Source organism: Bos indicus x Bos taurus, chromosome X (assembly GCF_003369695.1).
Source record: "Bos indicus x Bos taurus breed Angus x Brahman F1 hybrid chromosome X, Bos_hybrid_MaternalHap_v2.0, whole genome shotgun sequence".
NCBI classification, from domain to species: Eukaryota; Metazoa; Chordata; class Mammalia; order Artiodactyla; family Bovidae; genus Bos; species Bos indicus x Bos taurus.
In genome coordinates this window covers 51,986,077-52,013,694 of record NC_040105.1, presented here as the reverse complement: position 1 = coordinate 52,013,694, position 27,618 = coordinate 51,986,077, and the positions used below count along the sequence as shown (strand labels likewise).

The 27,618-nt window shown below is 37.9% G+C and overlaps 1 protein-coding gene across 13 annotated transcripts in view; it reads right to left on the bottom strand.

Moving 5' to 3' along the window:
* HUWE1 (HECT, UBA and WWE domain containing 1, E3 ubiquitin protein ligase) overlaps positions 1-27,618 on the bottom strand; it is a 157,333-nt gene that overhangs the window by 39,143 nt on the left and 90,572 nt on the right. For all 13 annotated transcript variants that reach the window (XM_027533172.1, XM_027533183.1, XM_027533176.1 and 10 more), the window contains 21 exons: positions 27,468-27,525; positions 26,301-26,477; positions 22,347-22,592; positions 21,132-21,265; positions 20,078-20,172; positions 17,583-17,774; positions 14,891-15,107; positions 14,361-14,483; positions 13,322-13,559; positions 12,703-12,933; positions 11,348-11,470; positions 10,808-10,903; positions 9,957-10,226; positions 8,783-8,935; positions 7,016-7,143; positions 6,715-6,796; positions 5,849-6,025; positions 5,210-5,369; positions 4,562-4,920; positions 1,944-2,139; positions 590-757 (listed from right to left, as the gene is read on the bottom strand). In XM_027533172.1, coding sequence (XP_027388973.1) covers positions 590-757; positions 1,944-2,139; positions 4,562-4,920; positions 5,210-5,369; positions 5,849-6,025; positions 6,715-6,796; positions 7,016-7,143; positions 8,783-8,935; positions 9,957-10,226; positions 10,808-10,903; positions 11,348-11,470; positions 12,703-12,933; positions 13,322-13,559; positions 14,361-14,483; positions 14,891-15,107; positions 17,583-17,774; positions 20,078-20,172; positions 21,132-21,265; positions 22,347-22,592; positions 26,301-26,477; positions 27,468-27,525 — 3,623 coding nt within the window. The remainder of the gene's footprint in view (positions 1-589; positions 758-1,943; positions 2,140-4,561; positions 4,921-5,209; positions 5,370-5,848; positions 6,026-6,714; positions 6,797-7,015; positions 7,144-8,782; positions 8,936-9,956; positions 10,227-10,807; positions 10,904-11,347; positions 11,471-12,702; positions 12,934-13,321; positions 13,560-14,360; positions 14,484-14,890; positions 15,108-17,582; positions 17,775-20,077; positions 20,173-21,131; positions 21,266-22,346; positions 22,593-26,300; positions 26,478-27,467; positions 27,526-27,618) is intronic.

Sequence of the window (27,618 nt, the reverse complement as noted above, 5' to 3'; positions counted from 1 at the left end):
TCCAGTTTGCTTAAATTCATGTCCCATTAAGTTGATGATGCCATCCAACTATCTCATCCTCTGTCGCCCCCTTTTCCTCCTGTCCTCAATCTTTCCCAGAATCAGGGTCTTTTTCAATGAGTCAGCTCTTCACATCAGATTTTGCTGAAGTATTGGAGCTTCAGCTTCAGCATCAGTCCTGCCAATGAATATTCAGGGTTGATTTCCTTTAGGATTGACTGATTTTATCTTCTTGCTGTCCAAGTGGCTTTTAAGAGTCTTCTACAACACCCAGTTCAAAAGCATCAATTCTTTGGTGCTCAGCCTTCTTTATGGTCCAACTCTCACATCCACATATGACTACTGGAAATGCCATAGTTTTGACTATATGGACCTTTGTCGGCATTTTATCATTCCTTGGTCATATCCTTTTGTCAGACTATTATCATTCATACTGTGTAACTATTAAGTTCTTTAGAGAAGGGGGCTATGTGTCTTATTCATCTTGATTCCTAGAGCATGGGGAAATAGTTGAGTGCTCACTAAGCCATGGGTTGGTTAAAGTGACCTAACCAAAGTGCCAGCCTCCTCAGATGGGCTAGTTACATACCTTCCTCTGGAGCATGGTATGCAGCCAGGGCATTTAGCATGTCATAGATCACTTCCTTGATAGTATCAGGAATGACAGGCAGAGGTGAGGGCTTCAAAGGGGTTGTTTTCACCAGCTGTACAGCATTCGGGCCTTTAATTCTGAGATTCTCAAACTCATCATCTGAAGCTAAGTCAGAGTGAGACAGAGAAAAATCAGTCAATAATAAACAGATACCTACATCTGGTAACTGATAAAGACTAAGAAGTGGAGGGCCACTTCCAAACAATGTTCAAGGAGTCTACTTAGAAAAGCTGGCTTTTACCTTCCCTAAATCCCTTAGGATTTAATACAGCAGTATCAAATAGTAAAAAAAGAATACAGGATTTTGATTTGGGGACATTTGGTTTTAAAATCAAGTTCTGTGACAGGATCTTGGCCAAATTATTTCAATAAACTTCAATTTTCTCGTTCTTGAAAATTTGGGGATTAAAAGAGACCACGCATGAGAAATGCCAAGCACAGGCAGAGCCAGGCTGGGGCTCCCAAAATAATTAGTCCCTTTCCCAACTTTTAATTTAAAAAAGAAACCAAAAATCCCCAAACCCCACAGAAAAGCTGAAAGGTTAGTACAAAAACATCCATATACTTTTCATCTAGAATCATTTTCCACTCCTAAATATGTCTACCCAAATCTAAGGATCAAGGATATTTTCCTATACAGCCAGAATACAATAATACTCAAGACATTTAACACAGATACAATTATATTATCTTTTACACAGTAAATACTCTAATTTCTCCAAATCTCCTTTATCTAGAGTCAGCATCCCATTAAGATTGCTGGTTTCTCTCATCTCCTTTTATCTACAAGATCCTTCCATTTTTTCCCCCTTTCATGACATTAATATTTTGGAAAAGAGTCCAGGCCAGTTGTTTTATGGAATGTCTCAAGTTTGTACCCATCTAATTTTTTCCTCATAATTATAGTTCAAATATTTTTGGCAAGAATATACTAACGATACAGCATACTTTCTACTGCATAAGTCACATGTCCACTTATCCCTCAATTATCACTCTACCTATAAACCAATCACTCCATTTGTAATCCCTGTTGTCATATCAAGCTAAATTCTTGGAAGGCAAGGACTAGACTGAATGAGTTCTTGGCATCTCTGGCAGGAATTACTACAGGGCGAAGACCAGAGAAGCTACTGAACTACCTCTGAATTGACCCATTTGATCAACAAGCCAAACATCCCACTGCCTGTCTAAGGAAGTTTTCCAAGCTACAGGCTTCCTCACAGAAAAATTTTTGAGTTATACTAAGCCACAGATCTCAATGTCTCAAAGGCCAGGAGAATAGTAAACTTACCAGTTCCTGAGCCGCGAGGGGCTGGAAGGGCAATGCGGATACAGCAGTTGGCCACTTCTGTGAAAATGTCTGGGTTGCGGCATGCGGCTGGTCCAAGGACACGAAGGATGTAGTTGATCTCCCGAGAGCCAAGGCTGCCAGATACAACACCAGAAGTAGTGCTACCAGCTCCACTTGTAGCTGCTGAGCGAACAACCTAGTAAAGAGGAGGACATTCCTGATTAAAGACCGCTTTCTAAAACAAAACTGCATTCCAGAAGAGTTACCAAGGATTAAAATACCAACCAAGCTCTCCCTCAAGACAGTGGATGAAAGCCTTTTGATCTTTGGGAGGAAGACACACTTGGGTCTTTTGAATTTTAGTCCTTCACAATTCAAAAAAATGTGGCTTATAAAAAAGTTACAACATTCAGCATACCCCCAAAACTATCAACTATTAGACTAGACGATATGCAATCCTTATAGAAACTGGGAAACATATCTAGATCACTGATCATTCCTCCAAATTAAAGCTCCCAAATTTACGTGCCAGTTCTGAGCCTTCCCACATGCCGTCCCAATTTTAAATCAGAATAGTTCAAACTCTAAAAATAGGTAATACTGACACCCACTTTGTATAAGAACAAAACTAAAGTTTCAAAGTCAATCATCAGTCTTGGATAATGACAGCCAGGAGTATAGGTTTCTTCAACTAAAACTTGTTAGTAAGGGACTAGGATACCTTTCACCAAGTTCATGTTTTAAAGATCATTCCCTGTAGGATTACTTCACCCAAGAGCCTATTTTCCAAACACTGTTTTTTCAGGTTGTAAAAGTACAGTTGACCCTTGAGTAACAGGTCTGAACTGGATAGGTCCACTTATATGCAGATTTTTTTCCCAATAGTAAACACTATAGCCATACCCTTCAGTTTAGCATAATAACCTCCATTATCTTGCCTGTCAGGCTCCAAATCGTAAAATAACTCTCATTCTTTAAATACAGAAAAATGCAATTCCACTATGTGCCATTGTTTATTTATTCTGTCCTTTGTAGGACACTGGATGTCTAGTCTTGATATTACAAGCAGTTCTACAGTGAACATTCTTATATATGTACCTTGGCATACTTGACTTTAGTTTTCAGATAAATTCTTGGCCACAGAATTTCTAGGTCAAAGAGTATCTTAAACTGACAATACCAAATTACCCTCCAATGTGGTTCTATCAATTTCCACTCCTACAAAAAGTAGGTGTATGCCTAGTTCTCCACTCCTGTACCTGCAGTGGATATTATCAAGCATTTACATTTTGTCACTTGATACATTAAAACTGCCACTGATATCCCTTCGTTCCCTATACCCTCAAATAAAATTTCCTTTAAGTTTAGAAACTTTTCTGTCATCCAACAAGAACCTATATATTTTTTCCTAGCATTTAAAAAGTTGTTTAAGCTTTAAACATTTTAAAAGTGTTTTTAAGTCAGAATACTGTCTGTGTATATAGTTGTTTCTTCTCTGTTGGGCTGTCTCCTAACATTGGATCAATGTACACGCTGTCTTTAACAGCCCTCCTTCTTTTGGCTTTGCTCCTATCAGGTGAAATCAAATAAGCTGGCTGAGGAAGAATTATCTGAAGAATGTGAGATATATACTCATATACACAAAGAAGTATGAAGTGGCATCAAAATAATTTACACCTTTTGATCCAATTTCTAAGCATTTATAAGAAAAACAATCATAAATGTGACAAGGCTATGCACAAAAATGTGAATAGCAACACTACATATAAATGTGGGAAACAATGTTCCAAGAGAGGAAATTGGTAGTGAAGTTCAGTAACATTCACCTGGTGACTGCTGACAAAGAATTAGCAGAGGAAAGAAGAGTCTGTAAAGTATGGTGGAAAAAAAGCCTTACTAGTAAGATGTTAGCCCCTAACCCTTCTGTTGAAGTCTTAAGATGATGTCATAAAAATTTTTATTTTTGTAATTACTTTCTTCTATTGCTTTATGTGTTTCCTAAAATTAACATATAAACCTCAGTTTTCATGTGCACAATGTGTATTTGTAAAGAGCTTTTCCTAGTCATAAACATTCCAAAAACTTTACTATAATCAACGCTTGAATATTGTGGGGGTTAGGGGCACCAGCCCTCCATGCTGTTGAAAATCCACGTATAACTTATAGTTGGCTCTCCATATCTGAGGTTCTGTATCTGCAAATTCAACCAACTGATTGTGGTAGTACTTTAGTGTTTACTATTAGAAAAAAATCTTTATATAAGTGGACCTGTGCAGTTCAAATTTATTATTCAAGGATAAACTTCATTTTTACAAACCCCAAAACACAATGGTTGGAAAATAGGCTCTTAGGTGAAGAGGATTTTCTGGATAAGAGCTATCACTAGTTTAGGGGTAAAAAAAATCCTATTTTCTAGTACTTTTTAAATGTTACTCAATGGGATTATCTATCATATCTAAGCAAGCACCTGAGGACACAGCTGGGAAATTTTGCTGGGCAGAGCATATATATAACACATAGCTATATACCCAAAGAAGAACCAGAAGTCGATCTGTTCTGAGACCAAGGAGAACAAAGTATGATATAAAGCTAAACCCCACTGGACACCAATGACTCACCTTTTCCATGGTATGGCGCAGGGTGCAGGGGTCCTCAATGATGTGTCTTAAGAGAAGGGTAACCAGGGGAGTAAACCCATTGAAGCCTGAACTCTGGGTCAAATTTAAGATCATGCGAGTACTCTTCAGCTCTGCAAACATCATGGCATATTTGTGGTCTCGGGTGAGCCTCAGGCATAGGCGAAGGGTGGCATGCAAAGTGTCTGGATCCACAGGGACGCCTAGCATGCTCACACAGGCCCGGATTAAAACAGTCACCATATCCTCTGTCAGGCCCTGGATCAAGATCTCCCCAATTTTTGTTTCTTCCAGGCTTGTCTCCTTTTCAGTATTTGTACTGTCTAGGGCCAAGGGGGTATCTACAAATGGGAAAAGTAAGTGTTCAGACAGTTAACTTGACATTTCCTTCCATCTTCTCCCTCTGAAGTAACCAAACACTTGGGTGCTATTAAGACAAACATACCAAACACCAATTCAAAGACCAGATGAAAAAGGATATAAAAACGAAAACTATATATCTTTAAGTCACCAAGCAATCTGAAGGGTAAGAAATCACTCATGATGAAACTGGTCAGAATTTAAGCCATAAAGGCACATTAGCTTTATTGTAAGACCCTCCTTGAAAGATTCAAAACTGAAAGTCCATACCACTGGTTTTATTTTCTTTACGTTTGATATCCATTTCTTTGCTTTCTTCCAGTGTCTTCTCTAGTTCCTGTCCATTGCTGTTTTTAGAATTTTTATTCAATCGGGGTACCCTCAGGAGTGTCAGCATCACAGGACGCCGGTTCCCTGTTTCCTCATTAACCTAGGAATTCAAACAGACAAAAATATCTCTATAGAAAAAAGAATTTTAAGGGGAAATGGGGGAATTGGGACTCAATGGCAAAATGCTGTAACAGGAAGGAATTTTGGCAATTTATCCCATCCCTATTATTTACAGAAAGAAACCCTGAAGGTTCTAAGAAAGAAAATGGCATACACGAGGCCCTACAGCAAGTTATGAAACTTTCCAGTAGAGCAGACACCATATCCCAACAACTCCCTAATCCTTGACTGAACACTTAAATTGATTTCCAGGTGGGACAGTATCAAATTGCGAAGACTCCTGGCCTAAAATATAGCTTTAGAAAGACTCAGTTCTCTGAAAACTATACCCCATTTAGTAATGGTAATACTGTTCTTATAACATATCAGGACTGCTGGTTCGGGAAGAAGCAAATGGAAAGGCATACTTGGCACATTCCCCTCCTTCAATCAAGTTTATGGCATCGAGAGAACATGTACCTGTACCATTGTAGTGAACTGGACAGTGTATCTTCTTCGGCCTGCAGTGAAACGCACACTTGTCTCTCCAGATTTCCAGGCAGAATCAATAGTGCTGTTGTTGCTTGCACTGTAACTACACCAACGTCCAGAGCGGTCATCAAACCAGCGCCAGTTGTTGTTGTTAGACTGTAGATACTAAATATAAGAGCATAGAGTTTTACTGTATTTCCTTATAATGTTGACTCTTAGAAGAAACAGTAATTTCATCAGTGTTCATTGCTAAAACTAACCCAGAAAAAGGAAATATACCGGACATTTATTATACTTTGCAAACCGAGAGATAAGTTTTCATATATCTTATCCCTCACGTCCCTGAGGTTCTCCATAGGAACAAAACACTCTCTACTCTTATCCTGTGATCCTTTCCTTTTGTTTCCAACTATATTCCACAGAAGGTAAACGTTATTTTAGATGTACTGAAACAAAAGTTCTGTTTCTGAGAAGGTACTGAGATGATGTGGCATATATAATTTTTATATAAGGAGCACTTGCTTTTGGAGGAACTGTTGCACACTCAGCCCTTCACATAACAGAAGAGCCACTCCTCCTTTGGAGACAACACACATCTTTAACATTCACTTCCAGGGTAAATTCTCGGACCTTTTAGCAAGCAGCTCCATAAAAGAAACTAAATTCTAACTTCCAATTCAGAAGAGAACTCTAATTATCAAGATCCCTCAAGAGATTTATGCCTTGATCAGACAGCTTTACATTTTTCTAATACCACTATCCCATATTCTCTTCTGGTCTATTCTTGCCTCAAGAAGCTCAGCTGTTCTGCTCACCATATACACGGTATATAAAACATATACTGTTTTATGTACCTTAGTCATTTGGGCTCTCCTCTTTGAGGAAATGGCTGTTTTTTCATAGAAATCAATCAGGAGCAACACTGGAGTGATCCACCTAAAAAAGAAGAAATTATTTACTCTGGGCAAACCAGAAACCTGTGCAACATGGGAAAACTTATCTTGATTTTATCAGGTACAATTTTCAAACTATAAAAGGTATCCAAGATTCATCCCATACATGCCCCAGGAAACTGCATGATTCAAGTCCTAAACTTAAGGGCCCAAAGGCCCAGAGAAATAGAAATGAAACCAGGAGAGATACAGGGTCACTCACTTTGGGGTCTGGACCTCCTTTTGTTCCTTGGCGGCCTGTAGGCAGGGCTGAACCACTTCCAAGAGTTTGATTAGGACATTAAGGATGCCACTAGATTCAACCACCCAAGCACAAGGTAGCTTCAATTCCTGATTGATTAATCAAAGAGAAAAAAAATACCAACTTCTACTCAGTTTCAAGGATTACTATGGTAAAACAAAAGTGAACACTAATGGAATTGGCTGAATTCAAATTCCACTTCCACCACTTACCAGTGTGATCTGAGATGTATTATTACTTAAATTCTCTAGGCCTTAGTTTCCTCTTGGGTCAAAGGGAATAATAATGTTTATATCTCCAGGTTAATTGCCAACACAGTGTACATTAGTACGTGCTTAATGTGGAAACTATTACTAGTATGATTAATATCATTAAGAACTGTCATCTAGGCTAGCTTAAAAGCTTCTGATTTACAGAGAAACTTTCTAATCATCCAAGATGGAATAATTAAACACAGCAACAAAGTTAAATAGTTCCTCTTACAGGGGCTACATAAAGCATTATTGATGTAACAGGAAATCACTGGAAATAATTTAAATAAATGGCCAACAATAAGTGATACTTAAACTAGGGGACATTGAAAAGATGGAATAATATATACATGATATGGTAAATATTCATAATAGAATACCTGAAAGAACACAAAACTTCCTAAACATTCTGATCCTGAATGTTTGAACGTATAGGAAAAAAGACCAGAAGAAAGAGTGTCATTTGTGATTTTTTTTTAAAGGGGGAGGGGCTCATGAGTAATTTCTCATTATAATGTTATTGGGGACCCCAGCATTCACAACTTTGCAATCTTTCCCACAAGTATCTATTCACAAGTGTTATATAATAAGAATCACCACTTCCATTATAAAGGAAAGCCCCAAGATTGTAGACATAAAGTATGACACATTATTGTACTTAACTCCAATATGCTATAAAGGGTTTACTCCATTAAATTCAGGTTTTACCATTAAACATGATAAGCTAAAAATGAAGAGTCACTTGTTCAAGGTTAGTTGCCTCCTAATTCCTATGTTGGTTGGAACAAGAACATGCTTTACCTCAAATAATCTGCTGATTAACCAGGTTAGAAAGACCAGTTAGATTCTATTTGACACCTATTACCAAATTCCATATCCTACCCCACTGCTAGTTAGATTTCCTCAGAGAAGCCAAAAGAAATTCACAACTTACAGTCATTCTAAGTACCTTCTTCTAATTACACCCCATCCTCTAGTCCTGTAAGACCCAATTCAATTGACATTTGTTCTGAGAAGCACTTCTCTTATTATCCAGACGTCCCTGAACTCAAGATTATTACCATTCATGTAGCACAGAATGCTGTATTTTATACTTAATTATGTGCATTACTGGGCTTCCCAGATGGTGCTGGTGGTAAAGAACCTGCCTTCCAATGCAAGAAACATAAGAGACACAAGTTTGATCCCTGGGTCGGGAAGATTCCTGGGAGGAGGGCATGGCAACCCACTCCAGTGTTCTTGCCTGGAGAATCTCTCGGACAGAGGAGCCTCATGGGCTACAGTTCATAGGGTTGCAAAGAGTTGGACACAAGTGACAGCACACACGCACACGTGCATTATAGCCTATCAGAAACTGTAGACTCATGAAATGCAGACATGTCCTACATTTCTCTATACCTTCTACAGTGTCTCAAATGCTAGGTGTTTGATGATTCTTTGATGAATGAATAACAGGGACCAAAGGTCTAAATCTTACCTCAAAAAGCAGTGTTAAAAGCAAGATTCTAGTGGCCAAATTAGAGGCCTGGGGTAGAGTGGCCATCTGACTGATCCACTCTGATACAGTTTTTGTGTCACTTGTTGTCAGGGGAAGAGCAGCTTTGATCAATACATCAGCAGCTTCCCACACCTAGAAAAGCAGGAAAGGAGCCAAGTTAAATAACTGTAGATAGAGTATGATGAGGTTTGTCAAAACATTCTCAACCTTGTAAAATACCCCCTCCACCTCTAACACATTCGTTGAAGGAGACTGGGTAAATATTAACATATTTACTATAGGCATTTGGTGTCTGTATCAAAAGATGTATGTTATTAAAGAAAAGCTTCTAAAAATTATTTTCCTAAGACTAGATTACAAGGAGTCTAAATTCTAAGTCTAAACAATGAGTATTTTAAAAATTTCTGGTGCACATATACAGTCAACTCTACACAGGTTCTACCCACTTTAAATCTTTCATTATACCAGAGAGGAAAAAAACAAAACAAAACAAAACCTCAGCATGTTAGAAACATTGGTCATGCTTTAGTATGCATGTTGAAAATCTCTTGTAATGAATTTTATATAATTGCTCCTTTCTATTAAGGTTTAAAACAAACTTCTATAAGTTCTTGATATAAAAATAACTAAAGATTGGTCATATCGTGTGGGGAAGAAAAAGCTTTATCCAGTTTGACTTTTACTCCTGTGATGTTTCCATACACTAAAATTATGTTTAAATATATCAGTTTTTAATTTCTTCCTGTCTCTCAACTTAAAAAAATGTAGAAAATAGGATTCCAATGATTTAAATAAATACATCATAAAAAAAGTAAAGGAAATATAACCAAAATGTTAACTGGCTATGTGGGAATTTAGGGTGGTTTATTTCTTATTCTATTTCAACACTAGCATACATTAATTTCATAATGAGAAAAACACTGCTTAAAAAAGACAAACAACAGGTCACAACTACTGATCAAAATGGGGACTCATTTGTCAAAAGATTATTACATAGGAGGAGAGGGAAAAACATTTAGTTAGTTCAGGGGGCTTAATTTGGCTCAAGAGTGAGAGACATTTTTGACATTTTAGATGAATCTAAGAAGTGATACATAGAAAAAGAGAGCTTGTTTTTTCCTTTCAAAGACTTTCTGGCCCCTGGAGAACTTACCTGATTAACTACTTGCTTCAGAATCATGTCTCGATAGTCTGCTCCATTTCGTTTGATTGCTGTCATGATCAGATCACACACTCGGTATACAGTGTCTGGCAACTCATCAAGAAGGTGAAAGCAGCCTGGCAACATTGTATCTGTGAAAGTGTGGAGCTCATCTTGCTCCAATGGATCAGCATCCTGGAACTTCTCTAGACATTTAGCCTCTTCCTCTTCCTGCTTTTCTCGAGCTTTCCGTTCCTCCTCTTCCTTTCGGCAAGCAACTTCCTAGAGGCAGGCAAGGAACAGTGAGAGGATATGGGACAGTTGAAGGAAGAAAGTGAGGAGACTCTAATAATGTATCTGCCCTACCACATAAATATTCTCTACCTTCTCCTCAATCGGGTGGTACATTCATTAGGGTGTGGCAATGAGTATAAAGGCAGCTAGACAGGCTAATGCAAGACAGCAGGACACCTCCAATCCTCAAAGTGCTGGAAACTTATTTGCATCATTTGACATCACCTCCCACAAAAATCATTTGTAGACAATTGTCCTGCATTCTCTGCAGGTAGTAATTATTACCTAGATTCCAAGGTAATAAAGACAGCCAAGTTTGGCCTAATGAGCACTACCAAGTACATTTTGGGCCTCTTATTTGACAATAATATTAATGCTTCATCTGTTTCACATAAAGCTTCAGGTCAATGTAATGTAGACTAGCAATGGCAAGGTTGGGATGAATGAGTACTCCCATGTCTTTGTTTAGACTTTATTTCCAGCAGTTACCAAACAGTAATAGCAGAATGTTCATAGAAACACTAAGATCACTGTGTCAGACCCTCTTGGAAGCCCCGTTTCCTAGTTACCTCAGGTGACTCTGCTCTTTGATCCATTGGGATATCCTGTCCCAGAGACATGGCAATCGCTCTCATCATCTGGTCCTCTTCAGACATACTCAGATCCTAAAGAGCAACAAAAGAAAATCCAGCAACTACACATACCCCAATCATAAGGAATCAGACATCCTGGGCTCAAACTTTAGAGAAGAACAGAGAGGGCTCTGAATGCTGCTCTGTAGAATCAAATTCAATTAGGCTTACCTGGTCACCACGAGAACAAGAGGGAAAAACCACAACAAAACTAAACAGGAAAGGATCTTCAATATGACCACCTATTTGGCATTTCAGAAAAGAGAGCCTCTCCTATTACTTTCTGCCTATGGATAATTTAAGAGTTCTTTTGCAAAGTCCAGTAAAATTTGCCTGACTAAGAGAGAGAAAGCTTCTGCTCCTTATATTCTAGAGCTGTAAGAGTTAGCGTGTAAAGAAAATATTGGCATGGAGAAGTAAAGCACATTAGCAGCCATACCAACACCCTGAGAGATCAGAGCCCCTGAGCCAACTCACCCGAACAACTCCTCCCATGATCGGGGGAGGGTGGGTTAGAAGGTACTCTGTGGCCTGCTCCATGGTACTGGTGTTCAACAGGGCCTCCATGGCATGTTCCCTTGTGAAGCCCATGTCCATGAGCTACAAAAAGAATGCAGGATCTCAAAGAACCATGGTAAGAGAGAAATCCAAACACATTGTAAAAAAAAAAAAAGAGGAATCCTTTTAAGATGGAGACAAGTTTTTCTAACTTCATATGAACTGAGAATATTTATAAACCTAAGTCAGTTAGATAACATGAATGATCCTTTCTGCATGGTGCTTCCATACCATTTAAACAGAGCTACATAATGAGGCAAGGAGTCAAAGTGATTCCCAATTCCATCCTTCAAGAAAATTCAGCTAGATGGTCATTTTCCTTAGCAAGATTATTCTAAGACTGAGACTCACACATGGAAGCAAAACTTGGTCCCACTTTTCTTGAAGACAGACTGGCAACATAACAAGAGCCTGAAAAACTAACCCAGGAAACCTACAACTAGGAAATAATCATGAGATGCATAGAAAGATTTGTAGAGAATGAAGCTATACACCACAGCTTTACAACACCAAATAATAAGAAAATCAACATATCCAGTAATATAAGAATGACTAAGAAGTAAAAAAGACCTAGTTTCTTAAAGACAGCAGTATAAGTCTACGTTCTGTATGATGCTGCTAGGTAAAAATTAGGCACAAAATTAAGTGATGAAAATAAGGATACAATGATTATCTTGTGTGGCATCATTATGAATGCCTTTAGAAAGTATTTTGGTATATTTCTAAGTTTTCTTAAAGTGAACACTTAACTATTATAATAAAAATGTGGCATGTACATACAGAAGACGTTTGAACAGGATTCTAGATGTAATGCTGTTTGAGATTGAAATGTCAGGATCATAAGGTGCATCCCCTCCCCTACTTCTGGCCTCCAACTATTTTAAATTTAAAATATGAAAACAGTTTTGTAGGTGAGTAAGGTTTCCAAAAGCTCTTGTTGGAAAATAAATTTGGGTCACAGTGTCCCTTCTCTTTACAGATCCATCAGAAAGTAGCTTAGAACAGTTTGCCTCCAAAGAACATAGCAGCCACAGTCTACTGAGAATACATAAAAGAATTCCAATACTAAACAAGATGCTTGGGAGGACACAGATCTTTTACCTATTAGGAGTACTGAAACGACACTTCAGCTTTCTCGGGAGAAAAAGTAAGAAAGAGAGCAAATTTAAACCTATCTCCTAACAGGACTGGGCATTTAGAAACTTAGAAACCTGACAGACCACACACTCTCAGGTGCAAAGTCTGGGCCCTGGAGTGTGAGGTCAGAATCCCACCTGTTGTAGTTGTTGCTGGTTGACTTGAGGTTCCCGGCGAGAGCCACCTTCTTCTTGTCCTGTATCCTCTTCTCCTCGAGATCCCTCCTTTTCTTTGCTCAGTCTCTCTCGAATCACAGGTTCTCCTCGGAGGATGTGGCACAGGATGGCTAGCATGGACTCAGCCATTCGCCCACCATACACTTTCAAGGGTTTCCGGTTCCACAGGTTCTTGATGCAAGTAAATGCTGCCTGTAAGTCATTTGAAAAGCTATGTGAAGACCATTTTGTCTCAATTCAAAACCCCAGGAAAAATAAGTCAAAGATCTGTGAGACAGTCCTTCCACAATCAATGCTAACAACAAAATTTCAGGCAGTACTGAGGGGGTCCAAGGAAGCACAGAGAAGGGGGCATTAAACCCAACCTAGAAGTTGCAATCTAGAGTTTACAGTTCAAAGGTTTACACCACAGAAAATTATCAAGTGGTCTGCAATGCATTCTGCAAGGCAGCCCTATCTCGGAGTAGGATCCAGTGGTTCTCCACCAGTCAAATTATTTCACTAAGTAGGACAAAAGAGGGTGGGAGCTACCTAGTTGGCATGAGAAATTACTCTTGGTTTTAGAATGCTGAATACTCACCTTCTGAGTTACCACAAGGAAGCGGAGGGCACTGAACTGTGGAAAGTTCTGAACACCTCCAGGCAATTTGGCAGGCAGTGAATGTGGAGATTCAAGCACAGTGGTGGGATTTACCATCTTCTCCACCAGCATTAGCCAGGCATCTAGGAATTCTCCTGTGCCATCAGGTAAGTCTGAATGTTCTAATCCCTCAGCAACAGGAACTTTTCCTCCCATAGACAGAGCCCAGTTGAATGTTCTAAATTCAAATAAGAGAAAATGTGAAGATGGAATATTAGTATTTTAGATTGGGGGTGGGGGGAGAAAGACAGGGACATATTCAAAAGCTTCCCAGTTCCTCTTCTTGGAGATACTGCTTCTAGTCTGTCCAACATTTATTAGCTTTACTCTTTTCAAAAAATTCTAGTATAGTTGATTTACAATGTTGTGTTAGTTTCTGGTAAACAGCAACATGATTCAGTTATATATGTATTCTTTTTCATATTCTTTTCCACTAATAATTATTACAAGATGCTGAATACAGCGTTTTACCTTTTATTTGGGTTTTTATTCGAGCCTTATTGATATATTATTGACATATAACATATGGAAGTTTAAGGTGGACAAAGTGATAATTTGTTACACATATTTAGGGTGAAATTAATACCATTTCCAGCTTTATTTCTAAAGCTACAACAAATAAAAAAAACCAAAGTGAAACTTAGAATCTTCTGACCAAAAGCAGCAGGAAAATTATCATATTCAAAGAAATAGTAGGAAAGGATAAGTTTATTAGAAAAATATGTACAAGATATTGCAATCCAAATGAAGAAAAACAGAGACCGTTACAAGACAGCCCAAGGACAGGCTGAATCCTACCCTCCAGGAAGATGGACATAAATACAACTGGTTCCTAAACCATGAAAGGGTACAACCAATGGCTGTCTCTATGTATCCCATCATCACAGGATAGGTGGCTTAGAAAGTTGTGGGCTGCTAAGGCAAATAGAAAAGACCAAACTCCAAACAATGCTTCTCTGTAAAGCAACATGATCCTTACTCAAAAAGGGCATTGTGGCCTCCAGAGCAGAGAAATTTCTGCAGCATGAGGTGGTAGGGATACTTCCTCTCATCAAACAGCATTGGGGATGTAAAACCAACTGAACAGATGAAGAAGGTCAGCCTGGAAGAGGGAAAAAGCAAAAATTTAACCTTCTCTAGGGCAGCCAGAGAAACAATGGGAAATTCAAGTAGAAGCCAAGAGTAAAATTTAATACTGCACTGAAATGACTGACTGACTAGAATGCAGGTGGATGACTAGTTTGGATATTAAAATTTCTAAGGCAAAGAAGGGTGACAGTTTCCACCTACTACTAAACACAAGGTTATTGAAATGCAGTCTGATTATAAATACTTTTAAAAATCTCTGTATTTTAGAGTAGGTAGAACCAAGACAAGTACCTTACACTGTATTTGGGGTACACATTTAGGGTAAAGCAAGGGACCTCCAAGTCTTCTAATTCAGTGATTCACTCTGCATTCAAGTAGAGAAGGAACCAATTAGATTTTGCATCTCAAGCAGAACCTCACCTGAAGCGTGGAGTAGGCGTATATGGTGGAGGCTGCCATGATAAGCCTTTTGTGAGGAGCTTAGTGAGGGCTGAGGCCGTTGATCGAGCAGCAGGTGTTGGTGCTGTGGTGGTGCTGGCAGCATGATGGCTTCTTCTCTGGCGGACAGGAGACCCCACACAAAGTTTAACAAGGAGTCCAAACAGCTCAGCCAGTGCTCTGCCTAATCTAGAGGAAGCTGGAATCCAAAAGTCAGAATAAGGCTGTACAGTGTTTCCAGAATGGTTTCATTATAACAGACACATTAGAGTTAATACATTTTAATGACTGACTACTTCCTCCTACATAATATTCTATGTAACACCTAGACTTGTCTCTACATATGATATCTGAAAAGAAGTTCCACAGGGAATAAATGCCTCTTTTGAAGGCAGGAGATGGAGAAGTATATTGGCATTCAATATATAGCAAATATGAAAGACAAACAAGCGCTCACACTGTTAGTGGAGATATAAATTGAAACCACCTTTGCAGAAAGCAATACACAATATGAACTAGTTAAGTAAATGGTGTATCTATAATAGGTGCTGAACTATGGAGTCACTTAAAATGCCCAGAGAACTTTAAAACTGGCAAAAATGCTAACAATCTAGACCAGAAAAGAACATCATATGTATACCAACATTAAATGTATGGTCCCCAAAGGAAAAAAGATTGTTTGGAAAAGCATAAAAATGTAAAAAGTGGCTTTCTTATAAAAATCTAATAAGGTATTACATAGATTACAAGTATTTCAATTTTTCATCTTTGTAGGATGCTTTTCAGTATATATTGCTGAACCAAAAAGGTAGAATCCAAATAAAACATGTAAAAGGAGATTTATAGAAAAAGAAACTATAGCTAAACATGGGTATTTTCCTGTTTTTCTTAAAACATTTCTCTGTACCTTTTCTACAATGAATATTTATTACTCTTAAAATCACAAATGAAAATGCTGTCACAGTATTTCTGAAATAAACATTTCATCACAATCCAGAGATAAGACTAGGTCTGAATCAGAGCACATCTCTTAATTACATACATATACACATGAACCCAGGCTTCTCTGGTGGTTCAGTACTAAAGAATCTGCTTGCCAAGGCAGGAGAGGTGGGTTCAATTCCTGGGTTCAGAAGATCTCCTGGAGAAGGAAATGGCAACCCACTCCAGTACTATTGCCTGGGAAATCCCATGGACAAAGGAGACTGGATGGGGTCACAGAAGAGTTGAACACAACTTAGCAACTAAACAACATATGAACCCACTGTGAAAAAATTGGCTCTACCTGAATTGGCGCCACATATCATACCTTTCCCCCCAAACTCAGTAAGTTCTGAGATATAAAGCTTAAGAAAGGAACAAGCCTTTCTTCTTCCTAATCGAACCACATTAGGATCCCCCAATTATAATGAAGGAATAGGCTACAGATACTTGCACTACCTGACTGGAGATTGGGCGTGCCCAGACTTTGAAAGCCTAATGCATGTAAACATTAAATTTTTACTTTTCCACCACTGCTTTCAAGTGAATAGACAGCAAAGTGGCTTAAAAGTAGTCAGCAAGGATAAAAGAGAAAAACAAAAGGCCAGTAAGCACAGAGAAACAGACATCAAAAGCATGGGCTGGGCCCACAGAGAAACCCCACAGTGTTCAAAGGTTTCAGAGGTGTAACAAAAAAAGGAGAGGTAAACATCAGCATCTTCTTGGATGGTCAATTTTCCTTCAATATGGGGAAAGTGGAGGTAGACTTTCAAATTAAAACAAAGGCGTAGAATTAAGCAAATTAGAATGGAATGTAAAATTCAACAGGGTTTAAAATAACACATGGAAGCACCAAAGGCCATGTTTTGCTTTCCTTTGGGCAGAACTCCCAATTCCCAGTTGTCCTCATTTTCCTTCACAGTAAGAGGTCATAAAGTGGCAAACATACAAAATTGGTGTAGGCATACAAAATAGGTTCCCCAAAAATTAAGGGGTGAAAGATGGCAAAGACATGCCAGTGCATTTTTCTGGGGGAGGGGCTGCACGGCACAGCATGCAGAATCCTAGTTCCTTGACCAGGGATCAAACCTGCACCCTCCACAGTGGAAGCACAGAGTCTCAACCACTGGACCGTCAGGGAGGTCCCCAGTGCACATCTTTAATATGGTCTTGTATCATGTTATTGTAGTTTCCACAGAGGTGGCAAAGTAACTATTAAAACACAAATCAACTGTGTTACTTGCCAGCTACATTTGAATGACAAAGGAAGAGGAGACTTGAGTACACTAGCCAGACAGGTAACAGGAAAGCAGGTGGGCTTAATATCACAAAAGCCAAGAAAAGAGTATTTTGAGAAAGAGCTGGTAGGTCAACCATTGTGATGCAGAAAAGTGAGGAGACTGAAGAGTATCCAGTGGACTTAGCAACAAGGAGGTTAGATACCTTGGTGAGACAGTTCAGGGAAATGGTAGGATCAGAGGTCATTTGCAGTAGCAGAAGAGTAGAAAGAAAAGGAGGGGTAGATTTGGCTTTCAGAAAGCCACTCTCTCATCTCTGTCTCCCTCACAGTTAGTACAGAGCCTGTCACATAGCAGATACCTGAAAATGAGCCACCAAGTTTAAAATTTCCTTAAAAGGAAACAATACAGCCATACCGGGATCTAAAAGAGACAGAAGGAAGAGAATCACTCACCTGACAACAATGGCTTGATTTGCTTGATTCTGGCAGCCATGGCAGGTGTGATTTTAGATTTGCCCTTAGAGTCTGAAGCAGTAGGTTCGTCTGTCTCCATAGGAGCCAGTGTGTCACCATCAAGCCCAATGCCTTCCAACAAGCCCTGGGTAGAAGCATCCATACTTCCAGTGGTTCCATCCTGATCCCCATCTGTAGCCATAAGAGGGGAGCAATAAGACCATGGTAAGCCAGGACTTAACTGGTTCCCTGTTCTGAAGAGTCCCAAGAGAGAGCTACCTATGTATAGTGCTTGTTACTCTTTAAATGGCCACAACTTCCTAAATCTGAAAAGTAAAAAAAAAAAACAAACACAAAACTGTACTGATAAGCTTCTTTCCTTGGAGTCCTTCTAACTAGGTAACACTGACATCCATCTTTCAATGGGAGCGTGTTAAAAAGTCTTTTACCCAGGGCTACCCTGGAAGACTGTAAGCATACTGCAGGACTCAGAAACTTCGCACATACAATGTGCATGGTGACCCACACTCTCAAGGCACACACCTTGCTAGAATTTTATAGCTCATTAATAAACTCAAATCAGACATCATAGATCACTACTGGAGAAATATATTTCCTAGAATTTAAATTTTTGAGATATGTCTTCTTTGGGGTGGTCGTGTGTGCTCTTAGATCTAAGAATCAACATTAGGCAATCTATAAAACATATCACCAAGTTTTCTTTGTAATATTCTGAAAAAACTGTATGTGTAAATGGAGTTATCCTTGTTAAATTTGTGGAAAAAACTGCTGGGGAAAAATATATCTAAATTGTTATGCAAGGCAATTCTTTGCCAGAGTCTAATTTTGTTCCTGATTCTTAGTAAATTATTTTTTAAGTTAAAGTTGGTACACTTTGGCAAAACTTGATATTCTAAATTCTGGTTAGAAATTTCTACAAAATTAACCTTGCCAGAAGTTTGTGTATATCTTATTAATTCTGTCCCATTCTCCCCCAATACAATAACTAGCTGTCATATGTCATTATTTATTTCATAACTTATGTCTGCTTTATTAGTTCCTTAGCATTTTCTCTATTTTTAGTAATCTCAATACAATTTTTAAGCATAGTTAATAGGCTTTTATATATAGAACTGTCTCACCATTTTCTTTAAGTAGTTTATCAAATTTATTTTTTCCCTGATACAGAGTATAGGAGAAAAAAACTTTCTAGAAAATCTGCTTTTATTAATTTTAGGTTTGCTCCATTAGGGTCAGAAGATTGTATGATTTTTTCTTCTTCTAATTTTATTTATTTTCCACTTGGTGGGTCTCTGTTGCAAGCTTTTCTTCAGTTGTGGAGAACAGGCTTCTCACTGCAGTGGCTTCTCTTGCTGCCGTGCACCAGCTCTAGAGCATACGGACTTCGGTAGTTATAGCACATGGGCTCAGCAGCTGTAGCACATGGGCTTAGTTGCTCAATGGCATGTGGAATCTTCCCAAATCAGGGATTGAATCCATGTCTCCTGCATTGGCAGGTGGATTCTTTACCATTGAGCCACCAGGGAAGTCCAAATTGTATAATTTCTGTTTATTGCAATTTGGAACTTCTATTTTAATATAATATAAAAGCTATTTTCTAAAACGACATTGTGCAATAGAAACATAATGTGAACCACATAGATAATTAAAAATTTCTACTAACCACTTAAAAAGTTAAAAAAAGCTGTAATTTTTTAATATACCGTAACTGAATATAATAAAAACTGTTATTTAACATATAATCAAATATAAAAATTAATGAGATTATACATTTTTATACTAAATAATTTTAAAAGGTATCTATTTTACACTTATAGTACATCTTAACACAGATATTCAATTTTCCTTAATTGATCTATATTTCATACGATTGAAAAAACCAATTCATATACCCACGTTTTCCAAACAAACTTGAAAGTCTTTCAACAACTGAACAGAATAATAGTTTGTTACATTTAAATTAATAAAAATTAAAAATTCAGTTTTTTCCATTCAACCTATAGTAATTTCTAAGAATCAACCTCAACATTTGCAAAAAAATACATAAAGATGTTCAGTTTTCAAAACATTAGAAACTTAATAGGGAATGGTTAATTCATGGGACCTTTACATAGCACTTAATATTAAGTGAAGAGAGATCTATAAAATATGTCTAAGACAATCACAACTATGTTAATAAAACATATCCTCAGGGGAAAAGATTAGGCAGACACTTTCAAAATATTTTCTGTGGTATAAATATTGGTTATTCTTCTTTCTACTATGTTTTCTAATTTTTATCATTGTGGATATGAATATTTTCTTATAAAGTAACTGAAAATAGTTTAAAATATATAACTAAAAACTAATGAATGGAAAAAAGCCTGAAGACTACAGATGATAGAGCTAACTAAATTTTCACAACAAACCTATGAAGACACTGAGACAGAACTTAAAAAAATTAATGGCTTGGATTTTAAGTTTCTTGGAGTTACCTGATCTTTTTCCGCCCTGGGTCGTACCTGTCTTCTCATCCTTTGGAACCAGTTTCTGCATGTCTGCCTGGCCAAATTCACACCCAGATGGCAAGCTGCAAGAAGAGAAACAGTGAGCAATAAAACTTCTGATAACTCATTTTTTTATGTTGTGCTTGATCTCTGACCTGCTTAACTGACACCATTCCCTTCCTACAGCAGGTAAGTTAACCTAATAAAATATTTGCAATGATGGAATTCCAGAGGTTTGGTCTTTAGACCTGTCTAACAACAGGACCAAATTGTAAACATCCACCATGCTGACACAGCATAACTGGGATATCGTATCAAAGATGCACAACACATTTGTAAGCAAGCCCTTTGGCTAGTAAGTGGGAAGGACAATGCTACTGGTTAAATGCTTGTGTCTCCACAAAATTCAAATGTTAAAATCCTAATGCTCCACAAGATGATGGTATTAGTAATAAAGTCTCTGTGCATATTAGTCACTCAGTTATACCAGACTCTTTGTGACCCCATGGAATGTAGTAGCCTGCCAGGCTCCTTTGTCCATGGAATTCTCCAGGCAAGAATACTGGAGTGGGTAACCATTCCTTTCTCTAGGGGATCTTCCTGACCCACAGATCAACCTGGGTCTCCTGTACTGCAGGCAGATTCTTTACCATCTGAGTCATCAGAGAAGTCCAAGCCTTTGATAGGTGCTTAAAAGTAGAACCCTCATGAATGGGACAAAGCCCTTATAAAAAGAGGCCCCACCATGTGAGGATACAATGTGAGGATACAATGACAAGTCTACAATGTGGAAGACAACCTTCACCTAACCACACAGACTTCTAGCCGCCAAAACTCTGAGCAATAAATTTCTATTGTTTATAAGAACCCAATTAGTGGATTTTGTTATAGCAGCCTGAATGAACTCAGACAAACAAGAAAGCCTCTGAACTCTTTACCTTTCTATCCTTAACCAAAGCAATCCTCCAGGCTCATTAAGTTTAGTTTCTCTGTTGGGATAGACAACAGAGATAATAAACGAGATGACCATTCATTCCCTTACCTGTTTGGGGTACAGAGGGAGAGGAGGACAGTGCTTTCCCATACCAGGGAACAGTATAACTGGCTCAGCTTGCTCAGAACACTCAGACCCAACTGAGAGCCCCACTGGTTTATGGAGATGGAACGAATTTCACTCTGTAACCAAAGTGAAAAAGAAGGTGATCTTCGGGATGCCCTCTGAATGATCAAAATGAACTTTCAGCTATTTAAAAGGATAAGGGATTCTATTTTTCCTTCCTCATTATTCTCAGAGCTATCAGCTTCATCAAAATTTCCACACTGAAGATCACAGGTATTCTCTTTTAATATTTACAATCTATCTTTAAGATCTCATTGTTTTTTTGTAAGACGTAAAACAGGAGTCATAGGCAACTCTGTTTTTCTAAATTAAAGAAACAGTTTTACAGATTCACAGACAGCTTCCAAATTTTTTAGATGGAAAAGGGACTTGTTATTTCCCATTTATTTCAATAAATAAATAAACCCATGAAGTTTTGTTTTATAATTTACTTTCTAGATAGTTTATAATTGTGCTTTCTAATTATATTTGTTCAAAGAACACACTCCTGTTCAACAGCATAAAATAGGCCAGCTAAAAACGCACCATTAATCTTTAGATTGACAACTAAAGGTAGCAAAACTGTGAACACTCAAAAAACAACCTCTCACAATCTCAACTTTCTGGAAGCACAAGAGGAGCCTCACATGCTGTGCAAACATAGAGGTTGATATTTAGGAAATCTTTAGTAATCTGTTAATTACCATTGACTTAAAAAGTTCTGTGGTCAAATTTCCCTCTTGCCATCGTATTATCAAGTCTACATGCATTTGTAGAAAGATTAGGAAGTAATAAGGCCAGATGAGCACCCAATTGAGGCTTGCTTGCTAAGAGGGGTGATTATACATCCCCAAGGCCCAAGCATCATAAAATGCTATAGATCTATTAACGCTTGTATTTATCTCAATCTCTTTTACTCTCAAGAAGGTCCAGTTCATGAAACAAGTTATATTGTCACCTTACATCCAATTAAAAACATACTAAGGGAAAGTGAAACTAGACAGCAACTTGAAGCATAACCCTTAAATCACCCAACCCAAAAGAACTTACCAGTCAGCCTAGGTAGAACTGCTTCTAAGTACACTAAGATACCAGGTATATGGCCTAGGTATTTTACTGACTTTAAACCAACATGTTCACCCTTAAGATAATTCTTACCTGTCCAACCCTGCAAGTATGAACAAACATCATGATGTAAGCATGGGCAGCAGTGAGTGCATGTAGTAGAGGTGTGGCTTGAGCTGAGAGGGTAGCATCAGCAACATTGCCAGCACAAGCCAGTTCTCGCAACAACACTGAGCCCCCGGGGGATTCTATTGGGCGGTGTAAGGGCTCCAAGGAGGAAAGAATGGAGTCCAACTGAAGGAGACCTTCCTGGAGGACTTTGGGTTCATGTGACAGTGTCTGAAATAATAATAATTAAAGCATTAACGTACAATAAACTTCATATGCATATGTCTTAATAGTCACAATGAAAGAAATGGAAGATAAGACTCACAAATTTTAGACCTGGCCATGGTCTCTCACCTGGTAAATGGTGGAGCCAAAATATGAATGCATGTATGACATACCTAAACACCTCCTTTTAGAGCAGCACATCACTTCTCTTAAATGAGAGGCTTTCAAATGTGGTAAGTCAATCAAATTTAACATGATTGTGATGGCCAAACTGGAATATTGTTATAGCAAGAACTCCATGCTGTACAATTAATTCCAAATTTTGCACAATAGGGAGCAATATTAGGTAAGGTTCCAAAGCATGGAAATGAACCATTGTTATAAATGTTTTTTTTTTTTTTTTCTTACCACAATTAAGAGAGACAAGTCTAGGATACGCATTAGCTGCTGCTGCTGCTGCTAAGTTGCTTCAGTCGTGTCCGACTTTGTGTGACCCCAGAGACAGCAGCGCACCAGGCTCCCCAGTCCCTGGGATTCTCCAGGCAAGAACGCTGGAGTGGGCTGCCATTTCCTTCTCCAATGCATGAAAGTGAAAAGTGAAAGTGAAGTCACTCAGTCGTGTCTGACTCTTCGCGACCCCATGGACTGCAGCCTACCAGGCTTCTCCGTCCATGGGATTTTCCAGGCAAGAGTACTGGAGTGGGGTGCCATCACCTTCTCCGAGGCATTAGCTAGGCATTTTCTTATTTTGGAGATGACTCAAGGATTATATGGCCCTTATAAAGTTTTTTTGAGTCTGAAGAAAAATCTTGACAGTGAACACTATCACTTGTCATTCAAATAGGAGGGCTTATGTGCCTTTCCTATGGCTTTAAATAAATCTATCCAACCTCACAGTATCTTAAAGGTACAATAAACATGGAGCAGCTTCCCTTCTCCCTCTCTCTTATGAATAGCACTGAATTAAGTATTTGCAAAGAAGAGAAAAACAAAATAAAATATTAAATGCAAATGTCACAATTATGGATCTTTCCAAGTCCTCAAGAAATTGGATTTCTGATTTTTAGCAGAAATCACTTATTGCACAACTCAGCTAACAAAGAAATGTCAAAGATTTAATCCAATTCCTATAAAAATCCCAATGGCTTTTGTTTTCAAAAACAAAAAAATCTCTCTTAAAATTCATACAGAACCTCTAGGGATCCCAAATAGATATAACTATCTTACACTGCAGTACTTGCATAAAGACAGATAGACATCAACACCAATGATTAGAGAGTTCTCAAATAAACCTTGCATACATGGTCAAATGATTTTTGACAAGGTTACCAAGACAAGGGTGTTAATAGGGAAAGGACAATCTTTTCAACAAATAGTTTTGGGAAAACTGCAAAAGAATGAAGTTGACTGTTACCTTATACCATATAAAAAAATCAACTCAAAACAGATCAAAGACCTAAATGTAAGAGCTAAAACTATAAAACACCTAGAAAAAGCCATAGGACAAAAGCTGCATGACACTGAATTTAACAGTGATTCTTAGGTATAACACCAAAAGCATGTGCAATGAAAAGTAAAGAACAAAAACAAAACAACAAAAAACCCCCACAAAAACCAAACTGGGACTTTATCAAAATTAAAACCTTTTTTCACATCAAATGACACTATTAACACAGTGAAAAGCAACTCATGGAATGGGAGAAAACAATCTAAAAATCATTTATGATAAGGAATTAATATCCAGAATATATTAAGAACTCCTGTAACTCAACAAAAAACAAACCCGATTAAAAAATGGGCTCTGCCTTATCCCTAGAAGCTCTAGGCTTATGAGAGAAAGAAACCATCAGGCAACCAGGGGTGAAAAAGTGCTAGGCTATCTAGAGAAAATGTGAAGAGCTGCTCCAGGCCAATGAGAAGAATTAGACAAGAAATACACAGATGTGCCAGCCTGCTGAGAAACACCAGCCAGCAACACCTTACTTCTTTGAGATTGGGGAGTGGCTTCATCTCTACCCTTTTACCTCAAAGGGAAATCTATGCCAAAAATAATTCGATAAATGGAGGACACACAGTTCACTTGTGAACTGAAGTGAAACATACAATCTCTTTGAGCCTTGGTTGTTTTGAAGATTGAAAAATCTTGTTCAGTATGGTTGACCACCAAAAAACAATCTAAAACCATCTACATATGTCACAACTGAGACAAACTGTGGAGTCTGTTGTCAAATAAAATGTACTGTTTTTGGGGAAAAAATGTACTGTTTTGCAAAAAGGACCTGAACAGACATTTTTCTAAAGAAGACATGTGGGCAACAGGCACACAAAAGATGCTCAACACTGCTAAACAACAGAGAAATGCAAATCAAAACCATGAGATTTCATGCCATACTCATTAAGTTGGCTAGTATCAAAAAACTATAAAATAACAAGTGTTGGTGAGGATGCAGAGAATTTGTTGATTGGAATGTGAAATGGTGTAGTTGCTGTGGATAATATAATAGTATCTCAAAAAATTAAAAACAGAACTACCAAATGATCTAGCAAATCCTACATCTGGGTAGATAACCAAAAAACTGAAAGCAATGTCTCAGGTATGATCTAATTTTAAAGTCAAACTCAGAACCAGAGAGTAGAATGGTGATTGTCAGGGGCTGGGGGATGTTGTGGAAATGCTGGTCGAAGGGTACAAACTTTCAGTTATAAGAGGAATAATTCTGGGGATCTAACGTATAATGTGGTAACTATAATTAGCTAATTATATATAATATATAAAAAATACTACATTATATATCAGAAATTTATTAAGAGAGTAGATCTTAAGTGTTTTCAATATATACGAACAGAGTCTGGAGGACACATCCATGTTTGTAGCAGCACCATTCATAAAGGGAAGCAACTAAAAATGTCTATCAATAACAAAATGCAGTTTATATATACACTAGACTATTACTCAGCCTTAAAAGCAAAAGAAAATTATGACAAATGCTACAACATGGATGAATCTTGAGAACATTATGCTAAGCAAATTAAATCAGTTATACAAAGAAAAATACCTTATGAATTCAAATTATATGACATACCTAGAATAGTCAAAATTCAAGATAGAAAGTAGAATGGTGGTTACCAGGGTCTGATAGGGAGAAGGGAATTGAAAGCTGTTTATTAAAGTGTAGAGTTTCAGTTTTGCAAGATGAAGAGAGATCTGGAGATGGTTTTCACAACAATGTGATGTACTAAACACTATTAAACTATATACACTTAGAAATGGCTAAAGTGGTAATTATCATGTTATGTCTATTTTACCCTATTTAAAGCAACTTCATTTTTAGGGCAAAATTCAAGCAATGAACTACAGATCAACCATGCTTAAAATATACAAGTATCAAGCCTGACAAAGGAAAAAAAATACATGGTGAAACAATACAAGATTGTGTTAAAACCCACCTCCAAAGCTTTCTTGGAGATACATTTTCCCTTCGAAAAAACTCTTAAGTTAGACCTACATACCAAACTCAGGGAAGAAGAACACTTGACTTTTCAATGAGAAATAACATGGCACACTATTAGTCACAAAATCCACTTGCAGTACATAACCACAAATTTCTCATTATGTTTTAGTTGAAGGGGAGACCATGGTAAAAACATGTATATAGAAGTATTACAAAGTTGATTTCTAAAAGAAACGAAAATATTTGGTCAGATTCTTCTTACCAATATGGATTTGCAGACACCTGCAACAGCCTGACAGGCTGCAGACGTGGGAAAGTCAATGGGCAGATTGGGAAGACCCAAAATGGTGACCAAAGGCAAGAGTCCTTTCTGATTCACAAATTCCTGGCAGTGGTCATCAGTTGTATTGTTGCTCAGAATAGATTCCACAAATTTCATCTGGGTAATGAAAATTTAAAAAAAAAGTTAGAGCCTGACACTTGGAACTAAAATGCTAGCTTAGTATAAGGATGGGGTAATCTTATAGTCATGAAATCAGGATTTTCTAGGATAATCAGGTACAAAGGGATAGGCATATTATGTGAAACCTAAACATTTAGAAAATAAAGAGTAATTACAACTTCTTCCCAATCTATCTTTTCAGCTATACCTAAAGTCACATAATTTGAGAGCACAGAGAGGCTAAATGACTTTGCACATGGCTACACCATGAATTAGTGACAGAATCAAGTTTAATCTCTTAATTTGTTTGTTTAGTGCTTCTTGCATGATAATGTGTTGCCTCTCCCTGGAAGTAAACATCATACTTTCCTTCAAATGTGCTCATAATGCAAATGAAACAGAATCGTGGAACACAGATTCAGACCAAACGAAGCACTTTGTAAAGGTTAAGAAAGCAAAATATGGCCAACAAACACACAGCCAAAGGAGAAACCATCTCTGGACGCCTTGTCTGGAAGTGCTTATTGGGCTAGAACAAATGCTAAGTGGGCTTCCCCTTACAGATAACTCTGGGAAAATTCAAGCTTTTTTTCCTGTGACACACACAGGAAGTTAAAAGAAAACACCACATTAAATTTTTCTTTTTTTGGTAAAAGAGAAAGAAGTTAATGAGAAAAATGGCAAGTAGTAGGAAAAAAATATGTTGGGACACATTCATAAGAACATAATACTAGACTGGCCTAACAAAGCCCACTGTCCTCCTGTTTGGTTTCCCAAGGGAGATGAATAGAAAACTGGGACTCTTCAAAAAAGGGATTTGTAGCTAAGTTTTGGCAAATCAATTTCATAGAACAAGTTTTGTACATCTTTTCCCACTGCTCTGAAGTTTAAGGGCCCCAGTTTTAAGTCATCAGATTATTTGGTAACCCCACACATTTTCCAGAAAAACACACATCTTTACTCAGTTTGCCCTACCATTAATCTTACCACATTAAGGATGTAATCCATGAGGGGAATAGGAATACGCTCCTCTGTACCAACAACCCTGTCAAGGGAGAAAAGAGTGAGTTACACAGAAATTCACAATACCAGTGTAAGAGGGCAAAGAGAAGAAAAGGAAATAATGAAATTCCAGGTT